The 27,239-nt window shown below is 49.6% G+C and overlaps 9 protein-coding genes across 9 annotated transcripts; 2 read left to right on the top strand and 7 right to left on the bottom strand.

Annotated features, from left to right (window-relative positions):
- Positions 1 to 1,265: 1,265 nt before the first annotated feature.
- BDV37DRAFT_279764 (putative SNF2 family helicase) lies at positions 1,266 to 8,220 on the top strand (the record flags this gene model as incomplete). The annotated part of the gene is made up of 7 exons (XM_032086400.1): positions 1,266 to 1,647; positions 1,720 to 1,864; positions 2,071 to 2,802; positions 2,931 to 7,098; positions 7,165 to 7,401; positions 7,498 to 7,868; positions 7,917 to 8,220. 7 exons carry the CDS (start codon positions 1,266 to 1,268, stop codon positions 8,218 to 8,220), a joined length of 6,339 nt encoding a protein of 2,112 aa, XP_031944913.1.
- A 386-nt stretch (positions 8,221 to 8,606) lies between these two features.
- On the bottom strand, positions 8,607 to 10,019 carry BDV37DRAFT_279763 (FAD-dependent oxidoreductase; the record flags this gene model as incomplete). The annotated part of the gene is made up of 1 exon (XM_032086399.1): positions 8,607 to 10,019. One exon carries the CDS (start codon positions 10,017 to 10,019, stop codon positions 8,607 to 8,609), a length of 1,413 nt encoding a protein of 470 aa, XP_031944912.1.
- Positions 10,020 to 10,829: 810 nt separating this feature from the next.
- Positions 10,830 to 12,863, bottom strand: BDV37DRAFT_290315 (thioredoxin-like [2Fe-2S] ferredoxin-domain-containing protein; the record flags this gene model as incomplete). The annotated part of the gene is made up of 4 exons (XM_032088689.1): positions 10,830 to 11,465; positions 11,535 to 11,825; positions 11,970 to 12,143; positions 12,525 to 12,863. The coding sequence occupies 4 exons, from the start codon at positions 12,861 to 12,863 to the stop codon at positions 11,079 to 11,081; spliced, it is 1,191 nt and encodes a 396-aa protein (XP_031944911.1). The 3' UTR covers positions 10,830 to 11,078.
- Positions 12,864 to 13,737: 874 nt separating this feature from the next.
- aah1 (adenosine deaminase) lies at positions 13,738 to 14,965 on the bottom strand. The gene has a single exon (XM_032081084.1). The coding sequence runs from the start codon at positions 14,803 to 14,805 to the stop codon at positions 13,750 to 13,752; it is 1,056 nt and encodes a 351-aa protein (XP_031944910.1). The 5' UTR covers positions 14,806 to 14,965; the 3' UTR covers positions 13,738 to 13,749.
- A 301-nt stretch (positions 14,966 to 15,266) lies between these two features.
- BDV37DRAFT_240567 (L-threonylcarbamoyladenylate synthase) lies at positions 15,267 to 17,480 on the bottom strand. Its single transcript, XM_032081083.1, has one exon. It carries the CDS (start codon positions 16,802 to 16,804, stop codon positions 15,500 to 15,502), a length of 1,305 nt encoding a protein of 434 aa, XP_031944909.1. The 5' UTR covers positions 16,805 to 17,480; the 3' UTR covers positions 15,267 to 15,499.
- BDV37DRAFT_5067 (putative DUF814 domain protein) lies at positions 17,125 to 21,022 on the bottom strand. Its single transcript, XM_032090790.1, has 4 exons — positions 20,905 to 21,022; positions 20,772 to 20,840; positions 19,132 to 20,711; positions 17,125 to 19,081 (listed from the first exon to the last, which is right to left on the bottom strand). Exons 1-4 carry the CDS (start codon positions 20,935 to 20,937, stop codon positions 17,446 to 17,448), a joined length of 3,318 nt encoding a protein of 1,105 aa, XP_031944908.1. The 5' UTR covers positions 20,938 to 21,022; the 3' UTR covers positions 17,125 to 17,445.
- Positions 21,023 to 21,181: 159 nt separating this feature from the next.
- BDV37DRAFT_240562 (coatomer subunit zeta) lies at positions 21,182 to 22,252 on the bottom strand. Its single transcript, XM_032081082.1, has 2 exons — positions 21,855 to 22,252; positions 21,182 to 21,770 (listed from the first exon to the last, which is right to left on the bottom strand). Exons 1-2 carry the CDS (start codon positions 22,217 to 22,219, stop codon positions 21,530 to 21,532), a joined length of 606 nt encoding a protein of 201 aa, XP_031944907.1. The 5' UTR covers positions 22,220 to 22,252; the 3' UTR covers positions 21,182 to 21,529.
- A 240-nt stretch (positions 22,253 to 22,492) lies between these two features.
- BDV37DRAFT_240559 (uncharacterized protein) lies at positions 22,493 to 25,286 on the bottom strand. The gene is made up of 2 exons (XM_032081081.1): positions 24,360 to 25,286; positions 22,493 to 24,298 (listed from the first exon to the last, which is right to left on the bottom strand). The coding sequence occupies exons 1-2, from the start codon at positions 25,000 to 25,002 to the stop codon at positions 23,034 to 23,036; spliced, it is 1,908 nt and encodes a 635-aa protein (XP_031944906.1). The 5' UTR covers positions 25,003 to 25,286; the 3' UTR covers positions 22,493 to 23,033.
- Positions 25,287 to 26,341: 1,055 nt separating this feature from the next.
- BDV37DRAFT_240557 (60S ribosomal protein eL30) lies at positions 26,342 to 27,217 on the top strand. Its single transcript, XM_032081080.1, has 4 exons — positions 26,342 to 26,491; positions 26,557 to 26,594; positions 26,663 to 26,779; positions 26,927 to 27,217. The coding sequence occupies exons 1-4, from the start codon at positions 26,419 to 26,421 to the stop codon at positions 27,017 to 27,019; spliced, it is 321 nt and encodes a 106-aa protein (XP_031944905.1). The 5' UTR covers positions 26,342 to 26,418; the 3' UTR covers positions 27,020 to 27,217.
- Positions 27,218 to 27,239: the final 22 nt, after the last annotated feature.

Genomic DNA, 27,239 nt, shown 5'->3' with positions numbered 1-27,239 from the left:
ATTGCTTGAATCACCCTGGCGGATAATTTCATCAAAAGAATTACTTAGCTTACTTTCAGCTTCTGCTGTACTCACACATCATCCCCCCTTATCATTACTGTGCCTGGATTGCGATTCATAGTTGTTACATAGATGAACCTTAGCATATTATTTATGACTTGACTCTTGAAGCCAACTCATGATCTCCGGAAAGTAAAAGCACAACCAACCTCAGGTTTCCGTATCTTGCTAATCGGCCCCACGGCCAGGTAATTATGTTAAGATGTCTTGCAAAATTGGATAACTGCTCCTACCCAATCAAAGAGTTTGTTGAAAATCTCATGTATATCCTCACTCAAGTGTCACAAGGTACATAACCAGGGGTAAAATTTCAGCATACGTATAGAGCTAACATTCTCCAACTTCTCTCAGGTCGCCTCAAGGGTGCAAGTGATAAAAGTGGGCCAACAAGATAGCGGATATATAAAGCACATCAACCGTTTAGCCCGGTTATAATGCTTGCAGTACTTACAGTTTAGTATCCTTTTATTTCTGTCTGAACGGTTGATCCTTTTGACAGTTGGAAATTTTCCGTCTTGATGGACGTTAGAGATCATAAGATTCCATGATCTGTGGGTACCAAAGGCCGGGGTAATGCCAGGTACTACTGACCAGGTACAAAGTGCTGCTCTATCCTAGAAGAAAGAGTGGTTTTGAGCCAGCGACCTTTCTGTGGTGGGCTTGGTTGTTGTGCTTTTGGGGGGCGTGAGCGTTTTGGATGCTTCTTATTCATATATAGCTACTGTGTAGATATAACTCAGCCATAAAGGAGAAATCAAGCAAAGCCTGTAGCTCACAGTCTTCATCTCTTCCATCTGTTGTAGTATCCCAACGAGAGCAACGTTGTCGGGGTAGACATGCCCCCCTTTGGGAATATGTTATCCCATTCACTGCCAGACATGAAACACAACACAGCAAATAGTTGGCTGTGGAGGCAACGATGCACATTCACTAAACGATGCGATTACCCCTTGTAGCCAGTGAATTTCTCATTTTCTCACCTAGGGCACAGTCACACACGCCCACAAATCTGTTTTCTTCTCTTATGTCTTCATCTCCCAAGCACACTCACTATCCTCATCCACGTGACAGCATCGTGCCCTACAGCACTCATTTGCATACACCCTGGCTCATACAGCTTGTTCTTACAGAGGAATATTTTCTGGATCAGCAAGGCCTCATTTATCTCTTCTTTTAGACGCTTCATCTTCCTACATACATTCGAAATGGCTCGTGGCAAGAGACCCGCCTCCTCTACTCCCTCCGCGAGGGCAGCCAAGCATAGACGCACCCAAACCACCGATGCTGGACAGGCCAGTCCAAGCTCTACTCCTCTCATCGAATCCCAGACTGTCGGCATGGACCCTGAGCTGCCAGAAGTCATCAGATCAGAACCGCATTTTGGCAAAAGACGGCTTAGCACACAGCTGGCTCTGAATCTCCCTCCTCTTCATAAACTGAGTGACATCTATCGTTCTATCACTGCTCGAGCACTGGAGCTTAACCTTGGAGAGTTCCTTCAGCATATTGGATCGAAGCCTCTGAGGGTCGTAACTGCTTGCTCGGGGACTGAGAGTCCGTTGTTGGCCCTGGAGTTGGTACAAGACAGTGAGTTTTTCCCTCATCTTAGTCTTTCTTGTTTCATGAGGGTGAGACTTACCTGACTGGCGTGTCTGATAGATCTGAGGAAGCACTTCGATCGAGACTTCAGTTTTCGTCATCTTTTCAGTGCAGAGATTGTGCCTTACAAGCAGCGCTATATCGATAATAACTTTCATCCGCGTCTGCTCTTTCGTGATGTGACTCAACTGAAGGACCGTGTTGCGTAAGTTCGCTCGATTCCTCTCTTTTTATTCTTTTTTGGTGCCGCCCTCCCTTCCCTCTGGCTGTGTTTATTTTTATGCTTTTTTTTTGGGATTTGCTGTTGTTTTCAAACTCTTTTTTATTGCTTTAGCTCTTGTTGCATTAGCCTCACCCCCTTAGTCCGAGACGCCGTGCTTGACAAGATCTCCGCTAACTGTCGTTGAAAAGTCAAACCGCTTATGGCTCTCTCGAGAAGGTTCCCAGGAACCCAGACTTGTTAATCGCCGGATTCTCTTGCGTTGACTTCTCTTCACTGAACAACAAGCGCAAGACCCTCGACGACAGCGGAGAATCCGGCGGGACATTCTGGGGGATCCTCGGCTACGCAAAGAGGTACAGGCCGCGAATCGTCGTTCTGGAAAACGTACGGACGGCCCCATGGGGAAAGATCGCCGAGGCATGGGGCGGCATCGACTACTTCGCGTGCCATGCAGAGGTAGACACCAAAGCATACTACCTCCCACAAACCCGCGAGAGAGGGTACATGCTCTGCATTGACAGGCAGCGGATGCGAGAGCACGGTCTGGAGGAAACGGCCATGGCGGACTGGGTCAAGATCCTGTCTCAGTTCAAGCGCCCTGCGAGCTCACCGGCCGGTATGTTCCTGATGGACCCTGACGATCGTAGACTGGAGCAGATAGAGAACGATATGGCGACGCGGCTAGCGTCGCATACCGTCTACAGCTGGGAGCGATACCAAGTCAGGCACCAGAACTACCGCATGAACATGGGCCTGGGACACCGTCGCCCGTTCACTCGCTCGCAGGAGGACGGATCTTCTCAGATGCCGGATTTCACCTGGCAACCTTGGCTCCGGAGTATGCCAGAGCGAGTCTGGGATACGCTTGACGCCAATTTCCTTCGCAAGCTCGTGGAAGGCTATGACATGAACCACAAAGAGTAAGCACTCTTCTACCCCCCACGTCTCCTCTACTCCAACTCAATCTTCTTCCTTTCTCCCCCGCCTCCCACCCTCCCTCCCACGGCGGGGGAAATTGAAGTATATTTTGTTAACATTCATTTTCCAGGCGTTGCATCGAGTTATCTCAGGGCATCGACCGAGAGGTTGACACTCGGGCGTACGGTATAGTGGGCTGTATCACTCCCTCCGGCATTCCATATTTGACCACCAGAGGTGGCCCTCTCTGTGGACTTGAGTCCCTTTCTCTTCAGGGATTACCGTTGGATAGGTTGATACTTGCCCGCGAAACCCAAGCGGAACTTCAACAACTCGCTGGAAATGCGATGAGTTCGACTGTCGTCGGCGCTGCTATCCTCTCTGCCCTTATTGTGGGCCACAAAGTACTCGATAAAGGTAGCCAGCAGCCTCGTCCGAAGAAAGAAGTTCCGAAGCACAAACGGTTTGAGCTGTGTCACGATCATGAACTCGTTTCCGGCAGTATTAATGTCGACGAAACGGCCGATGTAACCATCTCTGATATCCAAGCTCAAGCCGCAAGTAGTGCGAGATACTGTGTGTGCGAACGTCAAACTGCCATAAAGCGCGATATATTTCGATGCAAGCTCTGTGGTCACACCGCTTGCTCAGACTGTGCCGGTAACCCGACTCATGATTATCAGCGTGCTTCTGAACTGGTGCGTACCCAGCCGTTAGATTTCGTCAGCCGACTCCGAAGCTCTCTCCCCGCTCGACTGATTATATCTGGCATTTCACAAGAATGTTATAATGTCTTCAAGGCGGACATATCGATCGATTGTCCCTCTAGTGTCTGGAAGAAATTCTTAGACGCTGTAGCTCTATTAATGAGCGACGAGTTCCGTTTTGTCGACATCAAAAGAAGTTCAGTGTGGACGGTCACCTATGAGGGTAAGCATGGAGTTATAAGTCTTGTTGTCAGTGATTCTTGGTCGTCTTGGTCGCTCCATGCAAAGCCCTCAGAGGATGAACCTGTCGTCTGTCTCATTCGCGAAATTTTCTCAAAACCGATTGCACGCATGACTCCCGAGCCCAATTCCCTTTTGGAAGGCGAATGGGAGATTCTCTCGCCTATCAGTTCAAAGTGTGCGCTCACTTTTTCGGGAACTGGACATCGCGTGGAATCTTTTGAAGCTAAATGTGGCATTCAAGTGAAAGGCTTCCCTGAATCCAAAGTATGGACACAAATCGCGGTCGATGGCTCTGGTGATGATATCGAAAGTTTTGGAATAGCCATCCGAGGAACATATGATCTTCTTCCTCACTGCGGAACGGCGAATGGTTGTTTGCATAAGAAACCGGCCGTTGGAAATTCTCCTGCAGTCTACTTCTTTTTGGATCCCTCAAAGCTTGATGAGCCAATGTACGACTCATTTGTCTTTTCTTTGGAGCATGAACGGACTCTTGGATATGCACCTCGTTCGACTATCGCAGAAGTTTCTCATAAGTGGCGGTCTTCAGGTCTGGGTCCGGAGCCAGAGTATACCAACGTGTACTATCGTAAGTCTATCAAGCTTCAAGCGGTCACGTTGGCTTCCTGTGTTCCCGATGTTCCCATCATTTGCTCCAATCTGAAGCCGCTCACTTCAATGGTGATCAGTAATCGGGATTGTCGTAGTGCGAATATCACCCTTCTCTCTTTTGAAGCACAAGCCACCACTGTCGATTCTTTCTGGAAAAAGGGGCCATGGGAGGTGGCTAATCCCGTGGAATCCCCCGCACTACTTGGAGATGTTTCTTGGTTACTCCAAAAAGCCGTTGGTTTTTCAGCGTTCAAGGATTGGATCTCAGTCAACGAAGACAAATCACCGGGCAAGTTAGGCAGCCCTGTATGTGGAGTGTGTGTACCAGCGAAGCCCCGGATCATATGGGGTCGCAACCCGAGAGGACAAATCAAGGCATACGAGGATCCACACGACGCAGCTCTGTACGAACGACAGATCAAGTTCAGACCTCCACCTTTTTTGGTATTTCGTCAAGTCGACGAGTATGATACTGGACATATGCGCGTCACGCTCAACGTCCAGACTCTGCTGCATCAAGCCTACGAGAAGCTCTTGAACACAAATGTCTCTGACAACGCTTCTTTCTTCTGGCGCGTCGTGCCCAACTCTTACGACTCGAGACATCTCGTGTTCCCCGATTTCAATCTCGTCAGTAACAGAAACGATGCTCAAAGTGCTCAACCGCCTAACTTCCAACTCGATCTGCGGCCTGAGCAGCTGCGCTCCCTCTCGTGGATGGTTCACCGCGAGAGTGCTGATATTGAGCCTTTCATCGAAGAAGAGGTAGAGGAGGCCCTCCTTCCTATGCTGATGTGGCGAGCAGAAGGCAAAGTATGCGTCGAGAAAACCGTCCGCGGCGGTGTCCTAGCGGACGACGTTGGGTATGGAAAAACAGCTATCACTCTTGGACTGATCGATACCCAGCACAGCCAGCAGACCGAAATAGAGCCCGTAGATGGCCTCATCCCCACAAATGCCACTCTCATCGTCGTGCCCAAGATCATGATCAAACAGTGGCAGTCCGAGATCACGAAGTTCCTCAAGGATACGTATGGTGTGCTGGTGATCGACGGACTAGCGGCATTGGGAAGAAAGACTGTTCGAGATATTCAGCAGGCAGATATCGTGCTAGCCTCTTGGGCTGTCTTTAACAGCTTGAATCATTATGAGAAATTGCAGCAGTTCACCGGCATGCCGCGAGTCCCGCCAAAGGCAGGCCGCAATTTTGACGATTGGTTTGTTAAAGCACACGCGGTGATGATGGAACAGATACAGCTCCTGGTGGATCACGGCCCCAGCGCAGTGCTTGAGTCGATCCAACTTAGACGCCAGGAAGTCAAGGACAATGAAGCTAATTCCACATATATCCCGTCCAAGAGGCTTAAGGGAGACCAATATGCAGACATTCGCAAAGGCCAAGATTCTAGCACCGAAGCGGGAACACATCACGCCGAGTCATCATGTGAGGATGAGCAGTCGGATTCTAGCGAAGAGGAGGAAGATCCCGAAGAAATTCGGGCCAGGGTCGATAGACTCCTGAAACTCCAGCCTAGGACAATCGACCCCACGACCTTGAAAAAGGAACAGGATGACGATAGTGATTCAGGAGATAGCGAGGATGAAGAACCTCCGACGGCATTACGCTCTGGGAAAACACAAGGCTCTGGTAAAAGGGGCCAAGGTGTGAAGCGCAAACGTACACTCGTTAAGATGGCCAAAGTCTGGGATGATAGAAAAGAGTTCGGCATAAATAACACCACTCAACAAAATTGGACGATGGTCAAGCTTCCCCTTCTCCATGCATTCTCATTCAATCGACTTGTTATTGATGAGTTCACTTTTGCGAACCCCGAACGACTGGTGCCTCTTCTCAAGCTTCAGGCTCGTTCGAAATGGGTTCTATCTGGCACACCGCCGCTGAACGACTTTGCTGATGTCAATACGATTGCACCCTTCTTGGGCATCCATCTCGGTATCGACGACGACGATATTCAGTCACAAAACGCACGACTTAAGATGATCCGTAAGCAGCGATCAGAAGCAGAATCTTTCCAGGCGCTCCGGGCCCCTCGGAGTGAGGAATGGCATCGTCGACGACACGATATTGCACAGAGATTCTTGGACGAGTTCACTCGTAAGAATGTCGCAGAGATTGATGAGATTCCGTCATCAGAACATATAATTCTCATCCAGCAATCACCTGTCGAGACAGCGATCTATCTTGAGTTGTGCAAGCAGTTGATGACATACAACCGTTTGGGTCGTCGAGGTGGCAGAAAGGGTATCAGGGGTGATAAAGAAGATAGACTGGATGAAGTGATTGGAAGCAGCAAAACAAGTGAAGAAGCCCTTCTCAAACGGTGTTCATCTCTCGCTTTGCAGGGTCGCTGGCACAATGGTGTACCTGAAGCTCTCACCTGCAGCTCCCTGATTGAGACTCGATTGAAACAGCTCGAGTGCCTCAAGGAAGAACTCATGCAGAAGTTCAAGCAAGCTGCGTGGGTATACTGTGCTTGCGACTTGAGACATGAAAAGTTCCACGAATTCATTGAGAGCATAAAGGCGCACGACTTTGGTGACAAGACTGTGACGGAAAAGATATATCCACTCATTAAGAGTGCAATGCTCACTTCAAAGACAGATGACTGGAGGCTATTCTTTTCTGATCCAGCACAAGTCGCTGAGGACTTATCTGATGCAGAAATACAGAATGAGACTGGGCTGAAAGAGGATAATGACGATGCCGGAGAAGAGGTAAGCTCTGACAAGGCTTCACAAGGATTCAATTAAAGATTGAAGCTAACAAAGAATGGCAAACAGGCTAGCGGACAAGCTTCAAAGCATAGTACAAAGGGTGCAAGGACTGTTAAGCAAGGTGGGAAGAAAGAAAAAGCACCAGAACTCCCAGTCAAACCAACCTACATCAGCGAGTTCAAGCTCACGCTGCGAACAGTCACGAGTAATCTTCGAAAGCTGATCCTTGAGTGGGTGGCACGGGAAAGAGCGCTCAGGTTCTTAGAGGCACTACACCTTGTTCAGACAGGGTCAGAGATTGCTGTATGCAGTTCCTGTCATACGAAAACGGAAAAAGCGAACCACATAAACATACTGGGCTCATGCGGTCATGCCCTATGCTCACAATGCACCCTGAAGACGGTTCAGAAAGAAGAGTGCAACGTGGAAGGCTGCCGGGGCTCAGGAAAAGAATTCAATATCATGGACGCGTCTACTCTTATGCGCGATGAGAAGGACAGAATCACCAGATACGGCGGCAGCAAACTGGACAAGATGATCGAAATCATCCAGGTAGTGCCCACAGGCGATCGAGTCCTCCTCTTCATCCAGTTCCCTGAGCTTATAGATATCGCATCCAAAGCTCTAGAACTGGCAAAGATCAAGTACACTTCAATCATAGCAACTGACCGCAGGGCAGCACAGAAGGTCCAGAACTTTCAGGAAGCCGGCGGCTTTGGTGAAAACCAAGTGTTGATTCTGAACTTGGGCAGCGAGATGGCCGCTGGGTTGTGAGTTGACTGTCAACTTGTGTCTCAGTCTTTACTAACAGATATTAGAAACCTTCAGTGTGCAAACCACGTTATATTTCTCTCACCTATGTTTGCTCAGACCCAGTACGACTATGATTCGTCGATGACCCAAGCTATCGGACGAGCCAGACGATATGGTCAGACCAAGCACGTCTACATATATCATCTGTTGGCAAGGATGACAATCGACACTACCCTCTTCCAAGACTGTCATGGGAAAGTGCTGGTCGAGAGGGATGGCGAGGTCACCCTCGCTGCGAGGGAGGAAGTTGAGGAGTGGGAGGTGGTGAAAGGAGAAGTGATGTCTGTTGTGGTAGACAACGCGTTCTAATGTGTGAGACAAATCTCGCTTAGGATACACGTGATTCTTTCTTTTGTGTTTTTGCGTGCATGCATGTACTTGCTTCTAAAAGAAACCTGTTTGAGTTGTGCGGGCAGAACAGTTGTTGGCTGGTTGAGTTGGTAAATTGGTGAATGGGGGTGTCCAAGAGGCTGCCGGAGACCGAGATCCCGATACTATAAGCATTTCACCCATGCACGGATATGAGGAAATAGAGCGGGTGTGAAAAGTTATAGACGTTGGTTAAGACAACTATAAGGAAATCATTAGAAGATGGAAACAAGAAAGGGCATATCAACCACCCATTCCTCAAACCAGCCACTCTCATTATCATCCATGCGGAGATCATATATTCCAGATCACACTCAGGTATGTACTTATGTATGTATGTATTTCCCAGTCTCCTGCAACCTGCATACTCCTGCATTCGCTGACCTGGCTGTGTCCAGAATCTCCTCGACCAAACGTACGCAAGTCCTCGCACAACCAACCGCAAGAGTCCATCCCGACCCACCGTGGCCATAGTTATGAACGATCCGGCATGTATTCGCTCTACTATCAGCGGAGACTCTGATATTCAAGTATGAAAATGGGCGCAAGCCTTGTGCAAGAGACTGTGCCTCGTGGTCTGCATCCTTGAGGACCGGTAGGAACTCAGTCGCCCGTTCCCACATCGCCTTGACTTCAGGAGAGTCAAGGGAGAGATTCAGCTGCCAGTTGTTGCGTTGAGTGATTGAGCCAATCACAAGCGTATCATCGTTACGAGGAACAATGAAGACTGTCTTGCTCACCGAGCCATCCTGGTTCATTTGAGCCGGAAGAAGGAACGCATGGTCCACTGGATATCCCTCCGGCCTCTTGATTTTTCTGACTGCTCCACGGATGGGGAAGATCTGAGGATCGGTTGCAAGCTCACGAGCTCCTATGCCGCTTGCATTGACGATGATATCGGCATTATATTCGCTCAGCAGCTCTTGCTCGTGGAGGTGGAGATCACCCCTGATTTGTCTAGTCTCTAGAACTGCCCCTTTGCTTTGAACAAGTCTCATCAGAAACGCCATGGCAACATCGGTATCAATCATGGGAGCTGCATGCTGATATGCACAAGAAACACTAAACTGTCTCTTCGGGTCCACTAAATCTGCCAACCCTTGGGATTTGACATTCCTTCTTCCATTGACATCAGCCATGCAATGATACTTGACTTTCAATTGACCTCTGAAAGGTGAATCCACGCTCTCATCCAGTGTTTTCATCTCAAAATACTTGTCATAATGCCTGTCATCACGGCCATGGACACGGGACTCGTCCTCAATCGGCCGTTGAAAGAACTGAAACAAGGTCTTCATCTTCACCCCAAACTTACCAGCTCCAGAAGTCCGTTCCAGACCATCACCCATAAGCTCATCTCGATCCGCCATCATCTGATAGAACTCAAAACTCTGCATAGTCCACTCCCGATACTGCTCCAGAGTCGAGTACCCGAACAACGGGGTTTCAATCTCAGTGATCCCACACCCACCGGGAGGATACTCCCACAGAGCGCCAGCAATCTGCGAAGTCAACGGCTTCGCAAGACTTGCCCATTCCTTAGACACAATGGTGACGCGGTAACCCTTGTCAAGAAGGATCCACGCCGTCATCAGGCCGCTAACGCCACCTCCAATGACAAGAACATGCTTGGAGCGGTTTTGCACTTTCTTGGGGATTTCTGGTGTCTCTGAGGTTGTGGAGAGCGTTAGCTCTTCCGGATAGCCTGGGTTGGCCTTGAGGGTGATTCTTGTAGCCATTGGAGGAAGAAATGCTTGAATTGAAGGGCAGATTAGAGAGAAATGGCTCTTGGTCTCTATACTTTACACCAAGTGTACAGATTAGGAGACACGGTTTGCTTTTTTAAAAGCACTTCTTGTGCTCGCAAACAGGTATCCTTATCAACCCACATCATGTCAGACCATAGTTATGCATGAATATGGTTTTATTGATTCCCTGGGAAGCGATCGCTGGTTCAAAAATAGAATTTTCCTCTTTCCAAACATTTCAGCAACTCCACCACCACAACAGTGCACGCAGTGCAATCAGCTATTATCCATCGTTCTGGTAGATCAGTTTGCTTAGAGTAGCCCTCCAGCATGGCTTTGGATTCTCATCATCCCCTGAGTGTTCTACGCTGTCTCGGTGTATTTGTGGGGCATGGCATGTATAACACAGTGTGATATAAGCCTTCACGTTACGCCGTACAGAACGATCATCGGGCGATTGGCAAATAGCAATTGGCCTACGCAATTGCCACAGGATGCCATATACTGTATTTCGTCTCCTGCAGAATCTAGGCTTCTGAGGCATGTACAACCCGGTCTGGACTCTAACCCTATCCGACTTCACCCGTGGGTCAGGTTACTGCTTGCTCAGTTGTCTCGGTAGATAGCATGGTTGACGATCTCGGGGAGGGGCGTGTACTTTTTTGATTTGTTAGGGCTGGGGATCCTTACGTTTAATCTTACATCTATTGTACGTATCATGGACTGTTCCCTGGGTCTGTTCGGGAACTGACATACCACATAGGTTGTTGCGAACATTCCTTGTAAGGGGAATATCAAGGATTCGAAAAACGAAAACTGCATTGGGTACTGCTAAAAAGAACTTCTATGGTAGTCTCTACCATCCATGTTTGACTTTTTCCCCAGAAGAAAAACATCAAACAAGCATACTGTACATAATCGACATCTGGCGGTCCTGTCCCGTGTCTACCGGCCAGGGGAAATAAACTAGAAACGCGAAAGGATATTCCTGACTCCAACGCATTGAGTCAGGGGGAGCTTCTTGAGATGAAATTATGGTTTGTCATATATTTATTGCTGCTGAGGCTGATCCAAGGCACCGTCCTTTCTCATCATTGTCTCCGGATCCCACACAGGGTTCTTCAGGTTTGTCAGACCGGCGCTGTTCTCACAGGTGTCTCTTCCACTCATTGGGCCAGGGGCAGGAACCTGGACGGACTTTCCGGCGGAGGACTCCTTGAGTGCGGTGAGGAGAGTCTTGATGGACTCGGGAGTAAGATCCTCGTAGTAGTCGTCGTTGATCTGGACCATAGGGGCGTTGACACAGGCGCCCAGACACTCGACCTCGAGCAAGGTGAAGAGTCCATCCTCGGTGGTGTGTCCAGAGGTGATGCCGAGGTGTTCCGTAATGGCTTCAAGGATCTTGGTGCTGCCGCAGCCTCCGAGCTGGCATGGCGTCTGGTCCCGAAAATGTCAGCAGATGTACACTTATTAAACCACCCCCGTAAAAGACAATGGTTCTCATACCGTTGTGCAGAGCTGAACAAAGTATTTGCCAACAGGCTCACGGTTGTACATGGTATAGAAAGTAGCGACTTCGTAAACACGCATGGGGGGCATCTCCAGGAGGCGGGCGACCTCGTTCATGACGCTAATGCTGGTGAAGCCGTGCTGGCGCTGGCCTAGATCCAAGAGAGGCATGACGGCGGCCTTCTTGTACTGGAGAGGATAGCGCTTAAGGATCTCATCGATCAATCGTTGGTTCTGCTCGTTGAACGTGAACGGGATGCTCGGGTTGTTGTTCGGCTTGTTGCGGTGCTGGGATCCTATCGATCAGCAAAGACACGTTCACAAAAAGCCCTCCCCTTCTCTTTGCACCTATTGAGGAGAGATAAGGCGTCCGAGGAGGCTGCGACCGCCAATATTTTTCAATGTGCTATCGCAAAGATAACGTGAACATACCACGGAAAGGGCGTCGCTGCAACGTTGCGGACCAGCCGAGAACGGTCTGCATTGAGTCTTGGGGGCGCGCTGGAAGAACTGGCGGCCGACCCGAGGGACGGCGGGGAAGAATTTGGAAGCCATTGCTGGCGGGAGACAGGGGATATGAGTGGACGGGGGAGGAGGAGAGCGACACTGATGGATTGATTATTGAAGGTGGACGATCGATTTGGAGTCGAAGAGTCGTTTTGCGGGAGCTGCGGTCAGCCAATCAGCGGCGACAGATTACTCCCGCCTTGTGTGCCAATCATTCATTACTAACCAGGGGCCATGTTGGATATCAACTACAACTACTACCACTACATGAGACTGATTTCACAATCTGGATCGGAATTACCACCAAGAAACCCATTGGTACCGATGCGTGGCTAACTTAGTCTGTCTTCATTGAGACCCCCAATCAATCACAACTGTAAACGCCCGTCATGCATATAACATCGTCATCATTATTGACCATCAACTCAACTTCCCTCGGTCCTGAGTACTAATCCTGTAGTGACGACGACCCCTTCATACGTCCTCAAGTTTATAGACCTCATAAGCGACCTCCTCATACGGATGTGCCTTGATCAGTGCATCTACCGCCTGCAACATGATGCTCCGACCGAAACACATCACTTCGACCTTCATCTCCTCCACCGTCTCTAGCGCTCCTGCAGCTCCGATCGCAGGATTAGCCTCATCAGACGGCAGGAATTGGCCTTGACCCGGCATCTGGAAGCAGCACTTGGTATATTTGCCGCCCGGGAAGGTCCCTGCCCCGGTCGCAAAGATGGCCTCTTTACACGCTTCGAGATGGGAATGTGGGACGAAGAAAACGAGTTTGTAGCGGCCTGAGGCTGAGGCTGAGGACATGGTTCTTCGTTGATGAGTGTAGTTGGTGACTTTTGCGGCGGTTGTAGAGCGTGGAGAGGAATGGAGAACAGTAGTGGCTGGTAGCTGACGGACGCAACGGATGGGGTTGTGTAGGGGTCGCAAGACGGCTCTGCAACCTATCAGGATGAGAGCGGAGGGGATGGTTGGGCGCATTTGCCTATGATCCGGTCAATATTGCTCATGAATTAAGAAGTACCGTATCTTTGTTGGGTATTCCTGCATTTATTCATCCTTGTTCTTGGCAACTGGTGTTGAATGTTAGTAATCTTTGCGTAGACGTCTTCAAAATGTGGAGTTCAGTCTGCAAAGCAAGGTAAGGAGCCCACGATTTCTCCTATTTAGTTGATCTTATCTTTCTCTTGAAAGCTGTATTTCCATCTTATTTGTTATTCACTAATTAAATGGGTCCCTTTTGCAATTAGGGTATTCTATGCCAATGTATCGTACGCATCATACATACCGAACTTTAGGACGCAATCCTACACAGAGATATATAGGCTGGTATAGCCATTTAACAGATTTTGCTTCCCATCTACGCCTACTGCTATATGATAACAGGAAGGAGAATCACTATAAAGCACAACAGGTTCAAATGAGCTACAAAGTCCAAATACATCACAATATACTAAATACTCCCGCAGCATGCCCAAAGCATATGCGTGCAATCACCAACACTAAGTAATACTAGACAAAAAGAGCCCCGCAGAACCTCTTTTGAGAGTAGGTGTGAATAGCATGCACCGGGCGCGAGTCCTTCTTGTCGAAGTTATACTGACGTCTGTCCAAAAAGCCAGTATATATATTTGTGATAGAAATCTTCATTTCATGCGCCAAGTATCGTACACCAGGAGAAAAATCCACACGCTCAAACACCAGTAACATGTCTCTGCACATGATCGTCAATACGCTTCAACAGCTCAGCCTTCCTCTCCTCCCCAATCCAGCTGCCCTTGATACTATTCTCAGCAATCACCCTCCACTCATCCACCGTAAGCTGGAACGCCTCCTGCACAGCACAATAATTATCTAGGATATACCCTCCGAAGTACGCCGGATCATCACTATTGATAGAGAACATAACACCCGTATCCAAGAACTTGCGAATAGGGACCTGCGCAATAGACTCGACGCACCGCAACTGCAGATTCGAAATCGGGCAAACCGTTAACATAACCTGATCCCTCGCCACCTGTTCCAAAAGCACAGGGTCCTCCACAAGCCGAATACCGTGGTCGATACGCTGCGCGCCCAGCTCCAGCGCAGCCCTGATATACGACGGATCACCCTCCTCACCGGCATGAGCCGTGAGCCTGATCCCCTTCGCTGAGGCCGACGAGTACAGCTCCCGGAACATGTCCTTGGGGGGCCCGACTTCCGTCGACGACCAGCCAAGTCCATGGACGACCTCGTTTTCGAAGTGTTGCTGATCCAGGGCTTCCTGGTACACCCGTGCGGCGTTGTCGACGGGGAGATGGCGCACGAAGCATAGGATGAGACGGGTCGTTAGCCCTAATTCCCTCTCGGCGCGCTGGCAGCCAGCCACGAAGCCTGAGACGATGGTCTCGTAGGGGATGCCGCGGTCTCGGTGGACTTGCGGGTCGAAGAAGACTTCTGCGTGGTGGACGCCGTCGGCGTGGGCTTTTTGGAAGTAGGCCCAGGCGAGGTCTGCAAAGTCGGACTCATGGTGCAGCACTGACATGCCGATGAAGTAGAAGCGGAGGAAGTCGTCGAGAGATGTAAAATGGCCGTAGCGGTGGCTGAGAGTCTCGATGGACTCGTAGGCTGGTTCATCGGGGAGTGAGACATTGTTTCTCCGGGCTAGTTCGAAGATTAGGTCGGGGGCTAGACAGCCTTCGAGATGGACGTGATGCTCGCATTTGGGGAGACCGTGCAGGAAGTCGTGGAGATCGGATTTACACATTCTTGTCTTGAGACTGTACGGGTTGATCGCGGAATATGATATGGCAATAATAATCTAAAATATGGGAAGGATGGCTATGTACAGAACGAGGGTCCTATGCAAGAGAGTATATAAAGAGGAAGAATATAGTGGCCTGTGACCTTCAATATGCCGATCTGAAGTTTGACTCAACTACTAATTAAACGGATCACGCATACAAACGGACGAAGAATCAAAATTTATCTCCTGCTGGATTCAAATTTCAAGAAATACAGTAGTTAAGTGGGTTCACTGAGCTAATCAGAAGCCAATTTTGGGCCATGGCGTGACAGTATTGGATCTCAGAAAAGGGCAAAATTTTTGCATACAGCGGAGGTACGGCTTGTTTCAAATCTGTGAAATTTAAATTCAATCTATATATCTTTTAAGACCCACATGACTTTCACGAACTCTTCAGTCCAGATAAGACGCAATCTGATAAGCCGACCTTAGCCCTAGTATAATCGCATGAGGGGTCGGAGACTTCCGATTTCTGAGCGCCGGAGAGCGGAGACATAAGAGAATAAACTACTGTTATCTTCGTGGGGATCATCTCAATTCGTAGTTGAATTATAAACACAATAGTAAGCTCTATCTATAACCAGGTACCAGGGAGAAGGAGAAAAAGAAATGTAACCAGAGCATCGTCTACCCTTTTAGCATAAAGTCTATACATTTAGACTCGCAATTCTGCCCCCGCAGCTTTACGGAGACGGTTCATGACGGCAGCTGCGCGGTCGCCTTGTTGATCTGAGATCCCCTCTACATAGATGACATCCACTTCCATTTCATCCATGGCCCGCAGTGCTGCAAAGAGCCCGCGCGCAATGGACTCGACGTCGGGTCCGAGATGGCAATCAAAGGCCTCCTTGAATGCAGGACTACGGCCAGAGTTGCCCCTGATTGGAACAGAGAAGCCTGCAAGGCCGTCAATCAATGACGGAAGGGGTTTGAGGGTTTTCTCGATTTCTTCATCAGACAATAATCCGAGACCCCGCTTCCAGTGCTTCGTTCGTACAATACCGATCATATGTGCCCCAATCGCCGTGTCTTCCAAGTCCTTGCGGATATGCTTGGTCACAGACTGCTCCTTGGAGCCAGCCTCGAAAAGTACCACACGTGCCTTGGGAGAATAGTGTCGGTATTTCATACCCGGTGCCCGAGGGATCTCTTTGACGTCGAGAGTACCATCATGGTATCCAAGTTGTACATTTTCCCATCCCGCGCATGCCCGGATCTCTTCAATGCCAATACCGCCTGGTCGCAAGATTGCTGGTGGATCACACAGGCCATCAACCACAGTACTTTCAACACCGACGCCGCATAAGCCACCATCAAGGATTAGCTCGATACGGCCCTCAAGGTCATGATACACATGCTCCGCCGCTGTCGGGGATGGTTTGGTCGATGCGTTCGCCGAGGGTGCCGCCAGCGGCCGGTCCGCAACATGGATCAACAGCCGTGCAAGCGGCGAAGAAGGCATGCGCACCCCAAACGTCGTCAATTTAGAAGTAACTTCCTTCGCCAGAAGCGACCCAGATGGGTTCGGAAGAAGAATCGTAAGAGGACCTGGCCAGAAACGGGCAATCAAAGATTGATAGACGGAAGGAATTGAGTTTCTTGGGCTATCGGATGCGCTCGTAGAACCCGATTCCTGCGGGTTGAGTAGCCGCTCCAACATTTCGAGTGAGTCGATATGCACAATTAACGGATTGTCCGACGGTCTCTGCTTGGCCTTGTAGATCCCTTGCACCGCATCGCTTCGTGTCGCATCGGCGCCCAACCCGTACACTGTCTCTGTAGGAAACGCAACAGGGATATTGCTCGTCCGGAGAAGTTGAGCAGCCTCCTCGATCGCGGTAGCTTCTGGTGTTTTGTTGCTGCGCTCACTATCCCACCATTCTGAAAGGGACTTGGCCCCAGGGCCTTCTTTATTCAATCGACGGACCGACAAGATTCGAGTGTTCTCCTTTGACGACATGATGGTGGTAGTGCTCAAAAACCTCGTAAAGCTGCGCGGACGGCCGCCAGCGACAAGGCGAGAGACGAAGGACACCAGCTTCGCTGATATAGTAGGCGAAACTTCAGAAGTACGGACGAGTTGTCGCGGGGTGACTCAAAGCGCGAATAGATTGGGTGGTGGGGGAAAGCGTTTTCGGCCCTATAAAGCCTTATTTGTTAGGTAAATTCCAAGTGGAGTCCGTCCAGACCAGACGCCCCTCCTTAAGGGACTTACCAAACTAGATAGAGATTTTGCGAAATGTCTGATAGTCGCCAATTGCGGCCTTTGAACCAGCCGAAAATTTGATCTTGCCGATGACGTCGTTTTGCATGTATGACTAAGCTGTTTGACTGTGTATGCAATGTGTAACGATTCAACTCTGATATAGCATACCTAGCAGTACTAAAGCACTTACTCTCCAAATGAAGATGGAAGTCTGTATGAAAAAGTGCCTTCGGGGAGGCTCAGAGTGAAAAGATTTCGTTCGCGGATCTTCATTGTGACCCGAACGTTGATTCAGGATGGTGGACTTTACGACCATCCAAAGTGTATAGATAGTCAGTAGAAGACTAGTAATAATACAACATGCCAAAGGCTATGTACAAGATCGTAGTCTAGATTTATTTCTTCTTTCCACCCTTTCCGCCTTTGTTACCGCTGCCACCACCTTTACCTTTACCTTTACCATCGCCTCCGCCGGCTCCAAGCATAATTCGCACTTTCCCAACAGGAACGCTGTTGATGATCTCAGTCTCTTTCCATGCCTTGATCACATCACCTTCCCGGGCCCGGAGTTTCTCTGCATCAGCGAGACTGATGCCAGCTTCCTCGGCATATTCCTTCTTAACCTTGCCGGTGGTGGTCTCAGCCACCCATCGTCCGAGTATCTCCTTGACAGCCTTACCCTTCTTCACCGTACCTGGCTGCAGTTTGACCTTGTATCTGTACCGACTCAATGATGCCCAGGGAGCACAGACTGGAATGGCTGCAAGGATCTCGTCCTCCGGACGAGGCGTTCCAATCAATGCTGGGATCCACTCAAGGTCTGCTGCCTCTGCGGCAGCCGTCTCTTCGTCGTAATCATCACCACCTTCCTCAAATAGGGCCTGTCGTCTGCGTTCGGCTTCTGCAGCACGCTCATGCTGCGCCTGGCGACGCTTCCTCTGTGCCTCGGCTTCTTTCTCGCGATTCTCCTTAGCTTCGGCGGCGGCAGCAGCCTTGCTAGCTTTGCCCTTGTTGGCCCCAAGTAAGCGGAGAGCCAGTTCACGATCTTCATCATCCTGCTCAGCGTACTTAGCGGCCGCTTTCTTGGCTTTCCCTTTCTTGCCTCGGGTAGGTGCCGGTGCATGTTTGGCGTTCGTTGCTTTGGCAGTTGAGTTCTTGCCGGGTGCTTGTTGGCCAGCCTCGGACGAATCAGGGGACTTCCCCTTCCGAGGCGATTGCCTGGCCGTTGTGGAGAGCTGGTGTTCGCTTTCCTCTTCTACCGGAGCGCTTCCATCTTCCGCTGGCGCATCATCCGAAGCTGCCTCTACTTCTTCCTCATCCAACGCATCCGCCTGCTCTTCTGGCTTATCGGCCACATCTTCAGCATCCGATCCGGTATCCTTTTCTCCCTTCTGCGCGACCTCAGTATGAGGAGAGTCCGATGGTCCACGCTGTAATGGGTTTCGAGCGGGAAGTGAATCGGCATTGTCTTGTTCATTCTCTGAGTCCGAAATTTGCTCTTCAGCTTGTTTTTTAGGCTCCTCGGAAGGCTTATGAGCTTCGCCTGTTTCCTGTTGTTGCTCAGAGCGCTGTGTGCTTCCCCCGGCTTGCTCGTGACTACCTGCTGCGGGTGACTCGGCCGCCGCAGGCTCGTCAATAAAGTGAGTTTTGTGGTTTTTCAGGCTGTCTTTGCTAATTTGGAATGTCACTCCAAACCCTAGAACGAGTTGCGACGGGGCAAGGAAATTCTTCTCTCCCTTGACCAAGAAATCTCCCATAGGAAGAAGCCCTCCCGCATCAGCAGTTTTTGATATTTGACTGGCCTGGGCCCACCATGCAGACATGACAGCTTTCGAATCCCAAGCACTCGATGTAGCAACGCATAAATTGCCAGCCTGTGAAAGGGTGCTTGGTGGTATAGGCGCGTCAGGGTTTTTCGATCTATTCTTGACAATCATGGGTCTAGCTCCTTCCAAATCCGCATGCACGAAGATATCCCCTTTCTTAAGATGACGGCGGTAGAGCAACTCGCTCTGCATAGCGTCTCGGCCACTGCAATGGTTAGCAGATATCCATATGAGGGGGATAGTGACAAAACTTACCCCAAGACGAGGTATCCCTCCGAAGAGATGAAGAAGAGGAACTTCTCAAACCAGAAGGGCTGTCGGGTTTGCCGGAGAGTTTGTTTCTCCTTTTTCAAGCCCCGTTTGAGGTCTTCCGTTACTTTCTTTTCGTGACTTTTGAGTGCTTTGGTAGATGACTGGGCCGTCCTTTGTTCCTTAACCGCAGCCTGTTTCTTCTGCTCATAGTACTGCTTCGCATTCGCCCATGGAGAGATACCGAGGTCGATGTCAATAGTCAATACCGATGGGGGTTGTTGGCTTTCGCCATTATCCTGCTCGTCGTCGGATTCTTCAGATTCGTCGCTCGAAAATAGCTCGTCTCCCTCATCTTGTTCGTCACCAGCTTCTCCAAGAAGCAGTGTGATCGTGTTTTCATGGAGTTTCAAGGGGAGTTTGATAATTCTGGCCACAGGGTTTCCTCGGCTCTGCTCCATTTCGATAAGACGTGCGATTTCTACCCAGTCCATGCCCTGAGCTATCAGGCCATTAACTGCATCCATGGCTTCTTGGACTCGGTAGACATTATCCTCGATCGCGCCTGCTTTGCGAATATGTAGCTCTTGTTGTTCTTTGAGAGCACCGATCTTTTTCTCGTGCTCTTGTCTCACTGCATCAAGCTTTCTCTTCGCTGCCTCCTCGCGCTCTGTAAGCCGTGACTCCAGCTTCTGGGTCTCGATCGATGAGAAATATTCGTCAACCGTGGCATTCAACGAGGGGAATTCTAAGATGCTAATGCCCGGTTTCCCTTCAAACTGTCGAGGCTTGAAAGGGTGGAAATCCTCGTAGAGAAGGTTGGCTGTCTCCGAAGACTTCTCATTCTCACTAGTTGGCTGAGAAACGCTGCGATTGTCTTCTTTTGCAACAATGTAACCAGGATGATTCTCTTGCGTTGAAAGTCTCGTGTTCTCATTCTGGGCTTCTTGCAAAACTCCGTTAACTTCCTGAAGCAGGCTTTCGTCCTGTAATACCTTATCCAATGGTGTTGTTGGATCAACCCCCTTTGTCGCGAAAGCATGATCCAGCAAAAGGGGAGGGTATTCTGGGAAGCCTTGAGAGAGAGCCTTCCTTAACACATCCGCATTTTTCTTCTTTGACTTTTTCGGTGCTCCGTCCTCATTTGCAAATAGTGCCTTCGCCTTCTCCAGTGTCTCCTTGATCCTCTCTAATGTAATTTTCGGGATCCCATGGTAGTTCTGTTTGTTCGTTACTGTGTATTGAATTCCAACCCTCGCCTCCTCTCCCTCGCTAATAGAGACTTGACGGAATAGAGCCAGAATATTATGTTCGCGGTCGGTGATTATGATGTTTCCCCCCGCAAAGAATTCCAAGAACATGTGGTACATGCCATCGCTGAACGAGATATCAATAACACGATCGGTGCCGATCTGCTTAACCGAAGTGATACGTCGTGATTTAAGGAATTTGCGCATGCGAGTCACGAAGGGGGATGGCATGGAAGCCGTCGCCCGCGAGTATTGGGTGACATGGCATCGGAAGCCTGAGTCGACGATGAGCTGCTTGCGATGGTCTGGTTTTGCAAGTTTGAACAAGAAGATCCTCTTTGGACCGCGACCTGCGTTAGTTGGATATTGATTCTTGCTGGAAAATCAAGGACCTACCGACGAGAGATCATATATGTTCGACACTCGCAAATTGACGATCTCCGAGGCGAGTTCCTGGGAGATGACCTGGGAGGTTCGTGTGAGTCCAGCCGAGCTCCGTTCAAAGTTACAAGCATCCGCCAAAGCATACCTTAACGTCCAATGACGAGAATCGCTGCTTCATCTTTTTTTCTAGTTGTAGCTTGGGACTCTAGGAAAATGAGCCAGTATGGCGAAAAGTGGCTGGTGGGCAAGAAGTTTGCAAAGACCAAAAAGCACCAGCGTAGGCAAAGAGCGTGACGTATGCGGGGCAGTTTTTCACTATTTATCGATCGCTTTTCCATGCCATTCGATAGTGTTTTTAACCGCATAAGCCCAGCCCACAAAATTGTGGAGAATATCATGCTCGAATTCGGGTATTTCTACATGGGCTTGAATGCTGTTTGTCTGATCTTCTGTTGCTTTGTTTCTTTTGCGATATCTCGAGACTGCTTGAGACAAGGAATTATCCTCCCCTGCCGCTAAATGACAAGTGTAAACCCGCGTCTGATCATGAAGGAGTATCTCTATAGAATCTTCAGGTGTCCCCGGAAGAACAAGAACGAGGCAATCAAATAAATCAATCAACATCGTGAAATAAATAAGCAACACGCACAGTACCACGCCGGGACCAGCCACATAGTATTAAACGAAGAATGATAAAATAAGACATCAAATGCATGACCATGCGAGAAATCAACCCAATTTAAACACGCCCAAGTGGTATGTAAGCCCCTCTACATCTGCCGCAAGCCTTCGGCCAAGCGCCGCTTTCCAAGCTCCCAGGCATTGAGCAGGCCTTGTTCGGACAGATCGATGCTCTTCAGATTCGGCGCATCGGCCTGGGGGGCACGGCTCACACGCGAGGAGATAAGAACTGGGTCCGTCTCGAGAATAATACCATCATCAATGATCTCATCGATAGCCAACGCAACAAGATCATAGTTCTCGACAATCGTACGCTTGTCAGTAGCACCCCTATCCCGAAAAGGCAAACGTTAGTTTCCACCATGCCGTATCCCGCAACACCGAGACCAAGAAACAGGGGGGAAGACAACATACTTGAACAAGATACCCAAAGCATCCCTCAACGACAGCACGACATTATAAAGCAGGACTTCGTTCTCCTCAGCACCCCCGACAACGTAGAGCATGACATCGCTCTCCATCTTGAAGACAACGATCCGGTTGTCGTATAGGATAACATCGCTGGTCTGCTTGTTGGTCTTCTCGAGGAGACCCTGTTCGAAGGCCTTCTGTTCTTTGAGCGTGGGATAGGGGTTTGCGCCAGGGTAATCGGTGGCATTGGGGGCAGCACCGGCCGGGGGGTGAGGCGGAGAATAGTATTTGGCGAAGATGCGAGAGCCGTCGTCGGCCGACATTAGGAGGACGGCATTGACGGAGAAGAGAGACAGAGAGCCGGGCATTTTTAATTGGGGTATCCTTGTTTTTTGTTTCTGAATTGCGTGTGTGGTTTTCAGCCTTTGTGTGCTGGTGTAGTTGGTATTATCTATTTACTGTCACGCTGGCCGGTGTCCGGAGGTCGTATTAATGTTGTTCCGGAGTATAGGATGGAGGACACCTTTCGTATTAACCGTGAGTATGTTAAACGGGCTTTTCTTTGCTAAGAAAAAAAGAAGGAGAAAAGGAAAAATGGAGTGAGGTATGCTCTAGAGTTGGATGAGCTTCTGAGAAGAATCGTTTGTAGATCGTATTGAGACATTGTACCTATTTAATTGATATACACAACATGTCCTCAATTGGGACGTAGACAGGACCATCAGAGACAAAGTAGTTTCACAGAAAATTATCACTCTATAAACAGAGTATCTCAATCATATGTTCATCAAGGAGAGGGAGACATAAGCAAGGCCGGAATATCGTCATAATCAATCCTCAGCAAATATCCAACAGTAGAAGTTCCAACGAGCGTCCAAGCATAAACATGGGTAACATGACAAAAATCCCCGATGGCGTGGCCATGAAATGTCAAAGAAACATATATAGTAAGTTATCCAACAACAGATTCATCGCCATCATAAAGTCCATAAGGTAAAACAGGGATTGAAACATGACGACATTCTGGGAGTTCTAAACGCACAAGACCATAAAAAGGAGTAGACAGGGGGCCTTGGAAGGACAAACGCCAATAAAAAAAGAAAATGGAAGAGGAAAACTAAAAGGAATACAGAAGAGCAATTGTCGAGAACTAATAGTTACAGCCAAAGACATCATGCAAGCTTATGCGGAATCACCTGTGTTTGGCCGGTTAAACCAAGGTATCCAACTGCCACGGTTCGCCTTTTTCCGAGCTTCTTCGTCGTCTGCTGCCTTGGTTTCACTGACAAGGCGCAAGGGACGCAGCTTGCTCTGGGTCATCACCGCTCCGGTATAGTTGGTCATTCCGTTGCTAGAGCGAGGAGAGCTCGAGGTGGCACCTGTGGAAGCCGTATCGCCAGGGGGCTCGCTCGTAATACTGTTGGAGCTGCTCATTTGGCTGCGATCGTGTTGACTGGATAGCGATGGGGCGCGGTTACTGCCGCTCATGCCAGACATATAGCTCGCTCCAGATAAGACGCTTGTCCGGGATCCAGGTCCCATGAGCGTAGGGCTCATTGGGCCTCCAGAGTTGCGTCCGCGATAAATCTGACCTACCACAGCAGCGGCGGCAACATCAGTCTGCTCTGATCTCGTTCTGCGATGGCCTCTCGCCTGGACACGGTTCATGGGGATGCTAGGAGCCGTTTCTGGGTTCTCATGAGCTGTCACCGGGACAGAGGCCGCGCTCGTTGGCGGCGGCATCATGCTGGAAGGACGTGACCGTTGAGGTCGTTGCGTCGGGCCCGCCACAACGGATCTGGCTCTCTGCAAGAAAGACTGGGCATCCTCCTTGTCGGTGGGTGTTGGTGGAAGTTCCTTGTCAGTACTTGCCCGCTTAGGAGGGTCATTCTCGTTCTTGTCCAAAATGGTCTCGAACCCGTCATGTTGCAAGAGACGGCTGATGATGCGCTCGATATAGAGGGTGAGGGCTTTGTTCTGGTCTTTCAGCGCCTTGACCTCTGCCTCGAGCTTGCGGTTGTTATCGTTATCCGCTCTTGCGTCTACAGACTCAAGTTCATCAGCCAGCGAACCCAAACCGCTGCCAGACTCCTTAGTGTCTTCAGCTTCGGGGTGGGCTTCTCGCATGAAGTCGCCCTTGGTGAAGTCACCATTCAGCGTTTTCTCACTAAGGAGTAGCTGGTAGCTCTCGTTGTCCTCCATGAGACGAGCGTTGGCCATACGAGCCTCCAAAAGTTCCTTCTCTAGCTCCCGTTGACGGCCGCCACCTTTATTTTCCATCTCCACGAGTTTAATTTGGGACTCGGCCAGTTCGAGGCGGAGGGACTCGATCAATTTATCCTTCTGCAAAAGCAGTGTCGAGTTGCTTCGGGACGGGCTCCGCTCAATCTGAGACGAGGGCGCAAACTGTCCATCGACATCGGGGGAGGACCGATTACGGAAACTGGCTAAAAGCGAAAGTTAGAAACAAAGGCCGGGCGAATGTGGAGAACGAGGGGAGAACCATACAAGAACGAGAAACATTCTTATCTGCATCAGAGTTGATTCGCTCCTTCTGGGCCAGGGAATCCTTAAGACGCTGGATGGTCGCCTGCATCTCTTCTTCCCGGCTCGCCTGCTGCTCCTTCTCCTGAAGCATAGCGTTCCGTTCCAACTCATGCGCCTGTTCCAGGTCACGTATCTGCCGGACATGGTCACGGATCTCACCATTGAGGGATTCTATCTTGCTGTCCCTCTCATGAGCCTGGTCCTCTAGTTTTCCTTGCTCACTGACGGCCTCATCGAGTCGCATCTGCAGGACACCCAACTGCTTCTGGTATTGCTCAGAGGCCGTCTCGGCTTTCTGCAGCTGTTCCTTCAACTCTTCGATGAGGGCAGCATTCTGAGCCCTTGCTTCTTCCTCGGAGGGATCGCGGTTCATTTTTGGAACGCTCGAAGTGCTGAGGTTGGACCGACCGGGTTTTCTGGCCGCAGCCCGCGCTGACACTGGGGCCGAGCCACGGAGAGAGGGAGATCGGGATATACCATTCGTGGTCGTGCTGGGAGATCGGGTATGGCTTCGCGACGGAGTACCATTCACCGTATGATTCTCCGCGGGCGAAGATTTGGTCGAACTGCCTGGCGTTCCAGGCTTCCGGGGTGTTGTAGACATTGTCACCGGCAATGACGATGCTCCCAACGAGCGGTGGATTGTAAGAAGAAAAGACAACCCAGAAAGGGGCAATTCTAAAGAATTGGAAGCAGTGATGAAACGACCGGGAAATTAAGTGATAAATTTAAGGGTCGGGGAAGGTATATAGTAGTAGCGGTCAAAACACAGTGGACACTATGCCGTAGTGGGGGAAGTCTAGTTTGTTAAGTAGTAAGTAGTAGTCGTAGAATTTATGGCTGGTTCAAAAACTAGCCCCCTAGGTCCAAAACAATAAAAAAAAAAAATACAGACGGGAAGGAAAGAAATTTATAAGCAAGAGGAAGGTATAAATATCTATCAGGGAAAGACAAAAAAAGGTGTATCACGTTAGGGATAAATTCCAGAGTCGAGGAAATTCTGGGGATGGGAAAAGGTGGATGGCTGTTTATTACAGACATTAGGGGGGGTGTTGATGATCCCGTATGAAAACGGGCACCAAGGCAGTATTAAAGTGGGTAAGAAACGCTCCATACAGCGATAATACGTCTGTCTCTGGTGGTTGCTCAGGGAATTTAGTTCAACTTTTAATTAATAGCGCAACGGTAGACAACAACAATTTGCTATTCCGGAGTAGGTGCTTTCCTACTCTCTTGTCTGTTAGAGGTTCACTTGCTTGTAAGTATGCATGAACATGAACTACTCCCATGCATGACTTGGGCTGCCCGAGAGACTACCAAGAGCCAAGTATAATACTCCATTCTATTGTTTGCTATTACCACCACGATTACTGTGGTTACTGAAGTGAACAGCATATGCAGAAGGGGCCCTTTCACCGGGGAGACAACTTAACCTCGACACATGGCGGGATAAAGATAGTACAGTAGTCATACCGTAAATCAACAGAGTTCCTTGCTGCGTACAGGGTCTCGCCATCTGTCCATCTTTGAAGAGGAACAAGAATAGAATTTCGTTCACCTGCCACCCAATAAGGAGGTGAATGGAGGGAATCTGCGCCACGTTTGAATAAAAGATAACCGACGCCCAACTGTTCTATCCGACCCTCCATTGGGAGAATTGACCTCAAGCTACGAAGAAATAGGGTTCGTCTGAAGGCAGTGAATGCTGACAGCACATTAGCCACGTCCAATCCGCCCATGGAAGTAGGGCTGTATTTTTCGTAAGGTACGGGTTGGATTGTCGGGAGTAGATACAGACCTGATACAGAGTGAAAGTGAGGGTCGCCGAAAGTGGTTGAGGAAAAAAGGCGGGATGACTCAGCAATGACGGAACGGATCAGGAATAGTCCGAGCGAATATAACGCTCTACCGCCAAACCCCACAAAGGAAAGAAAAAAACTCAACTTCACGATAAGGCCGGAGCGCACCTTTTCAGACTACTCTCCCAGCATACCGAACGACTCAGTTCAACAGCGTAACGATGGCCCCCAAGAGCAAGAAGAACGCCGACTCCATCAACAGCCGTCTGGCTTTGGTGATGAAGTCTGGAAAGGGTATGTCAATCTTTAATTTTCATCGTTATTGTGGATTTGGACTCGGTTGCTAACTTCTGGTGCAGTCACCCTTGGCTACAAGTCGACCATCAAGACCCTTCGCGTAAGCTTTTCTCGCACACAATTGGAGGCTTTCGACACATGAGATGGTTATCTAACTATTAAATAAAGTCCGGCAAGGCCAAGCTGGTCATCATCGCTGCCAACACTCCTCCTCTCCGCAAGAGTGAGCTCGAGTACTACGCTATGCTCGCCAAGGCCCCTGTTCACCACTTCTCTGGTAACAACGTAAGTATCCCTTTGTCGCATATGTTTCTTTGCTCCGACACTGCCAACCCCCTGTCGGGAAGGAAGGTCGTATTGGAGCCGCCCTGAGAAACCGCAATCTTTGGCTGTGGAGGGTACTAGATCACTGACGTTTGCGCGTAACTACAGATCGAGCTTGGTACTGCTTGCGGTAAGCTCTTCCGCACCAGCACCATGACTGTCCTCGATGCCGGTGACTCCGACATCCTGTCCAGCCAGTAAGTGTAAAGCGCGGACAATGTCTTCGTGTTATGTCTGGACGATGTACAAGCCTTTTGAAACGAGGAGGCACGTGATAGATAATGACAAGAACCTTTACACTTTTTAACTGTTTTGACTTGATCCATTCTTCGTATATTGGTATATGTAGGATGAGCTTGGTAGAAAGTAGTGGAACGCTCAGTGTGTGGCGACCTGAATTAGCAATCAATATACTTAGACC

The sequence above is a fragment of the Aspergillus pseudonomiae genome (genome assembly GCF_009193645.1).
Source record: "Aspergillus pseudonomiae strain CBS 119388 unplaced genomic scaffold BDV37scaffold_10, whole genome shotgun sequence".
In the NCBI taxonomy this organism is placed as follows: Eukaryota; Fungi; Ascomycota; class Eurotiomycetes; order Eurotiales; family Aspergillaceae; genus Aspergillus; species Aspergillus pseudonomiae.
This window is presented reverse-complemented; position numbering and strand designations above follow the sequence as displayed.

What these genes read in the sequence shown, in the direction of transcription:
- BDV37DRAFT_240567 (XM_032081083.1), bottom strand. Translation starts at nt 16,804, where the DNA reads ATGTCGTCAAAGGAGAACACTCGAATCTTGTCGGTCCGTCGATTGAAT.
- BDV37DRAFT_240559 (XM_032081081.1), bottom strand. Translation starts at nt 25,002, where the DNA reads ATGTCTACAACACCCCGGAAGCCTGGAACGCCAGGCAGTTCGACCAAA. An exon ending in TAAGAATGTTTCTCGTTCTT is followed by an intron (nt 24,299 to 24,359) that starts GTATGGTTCTCC and finishes TTTCGCTTTTAG; the next exon opens with CCAGTTTCCGTAATCGGTCC.
- BDV37DRAFT_240557 (XM_032081080.1), top strand. Translation starts at nt 26,419, where the DNA reads ATGGCCCCCAAGAGCAAGAAGAACGCCGACTCCATCAACAGCCGTCTG. An exon ending in CGACCATCAAGACCCTTCGC is followed by an intron (nt 26,595 to 26,662) that starts GTAAGCTTTTCT and finishes TATTAAATAAAG; the next exon opens with TCCGGCAAGGCCAAGCTGGT. An exon ending in ACCACTTCTCTGGTAACAAC is followed by an intron (nt 26,780 to 26,926) that starts GTAAGTATCCCT and finishes GCGTAACTACAG; the next exon opens with ATCGAGCTTGGTACTGCTTG.
- aah1 (XM_032081084.1), bottom strand. Translation starts at nt 14,805, where the DNA reads ATGTGTAAATCCGATCTCCACGACTTCCTGCACGGTCTCCCCAAATGC.
- BDV37DRAFT_5067 (XM_032090790.1), bottom strand. Translation starts at nt 20,937, where the DNA reads ATGAAGCAGCGATTCTCGTCATTGGACGTTAAG. An exon ending in TCTCGTCATTGGACGTTAAG is followed by an intron (nt 20,841 to 20,904) that starts GTATGCTTTGGC and finishes CGAACCTCCCAG; the next exon opens with GTCATCTCCCAGGAACTCGC. An exon ending in ACATATATGATCTCTCGTCG is followed by an intron (nt 20,712 to 20,771) that starts GTAGGTCCTTGA and finishes CGCGGTCCAAAG; the next exon opens with AGGATCTTCTTGTTCAAACT.
- BDV37DRAFT_240562 (XM_032081082.1), bottom strand. Translation starts at nt 22,219, where the DNA reads ATGCCCGGCTCTCTGTCTCTCTTCTCCGTCAATGCCGTCCTCCTAATG. An exon ending in GCTTTGGGTATCTTGTTCAA is followed by an intron (nt 21,771 to 21,854) that starts GTATGTTGTCTT and finishes TTTTCGGGATAG; the next exon opens with GGGTGCTACTGACAAGCGTA.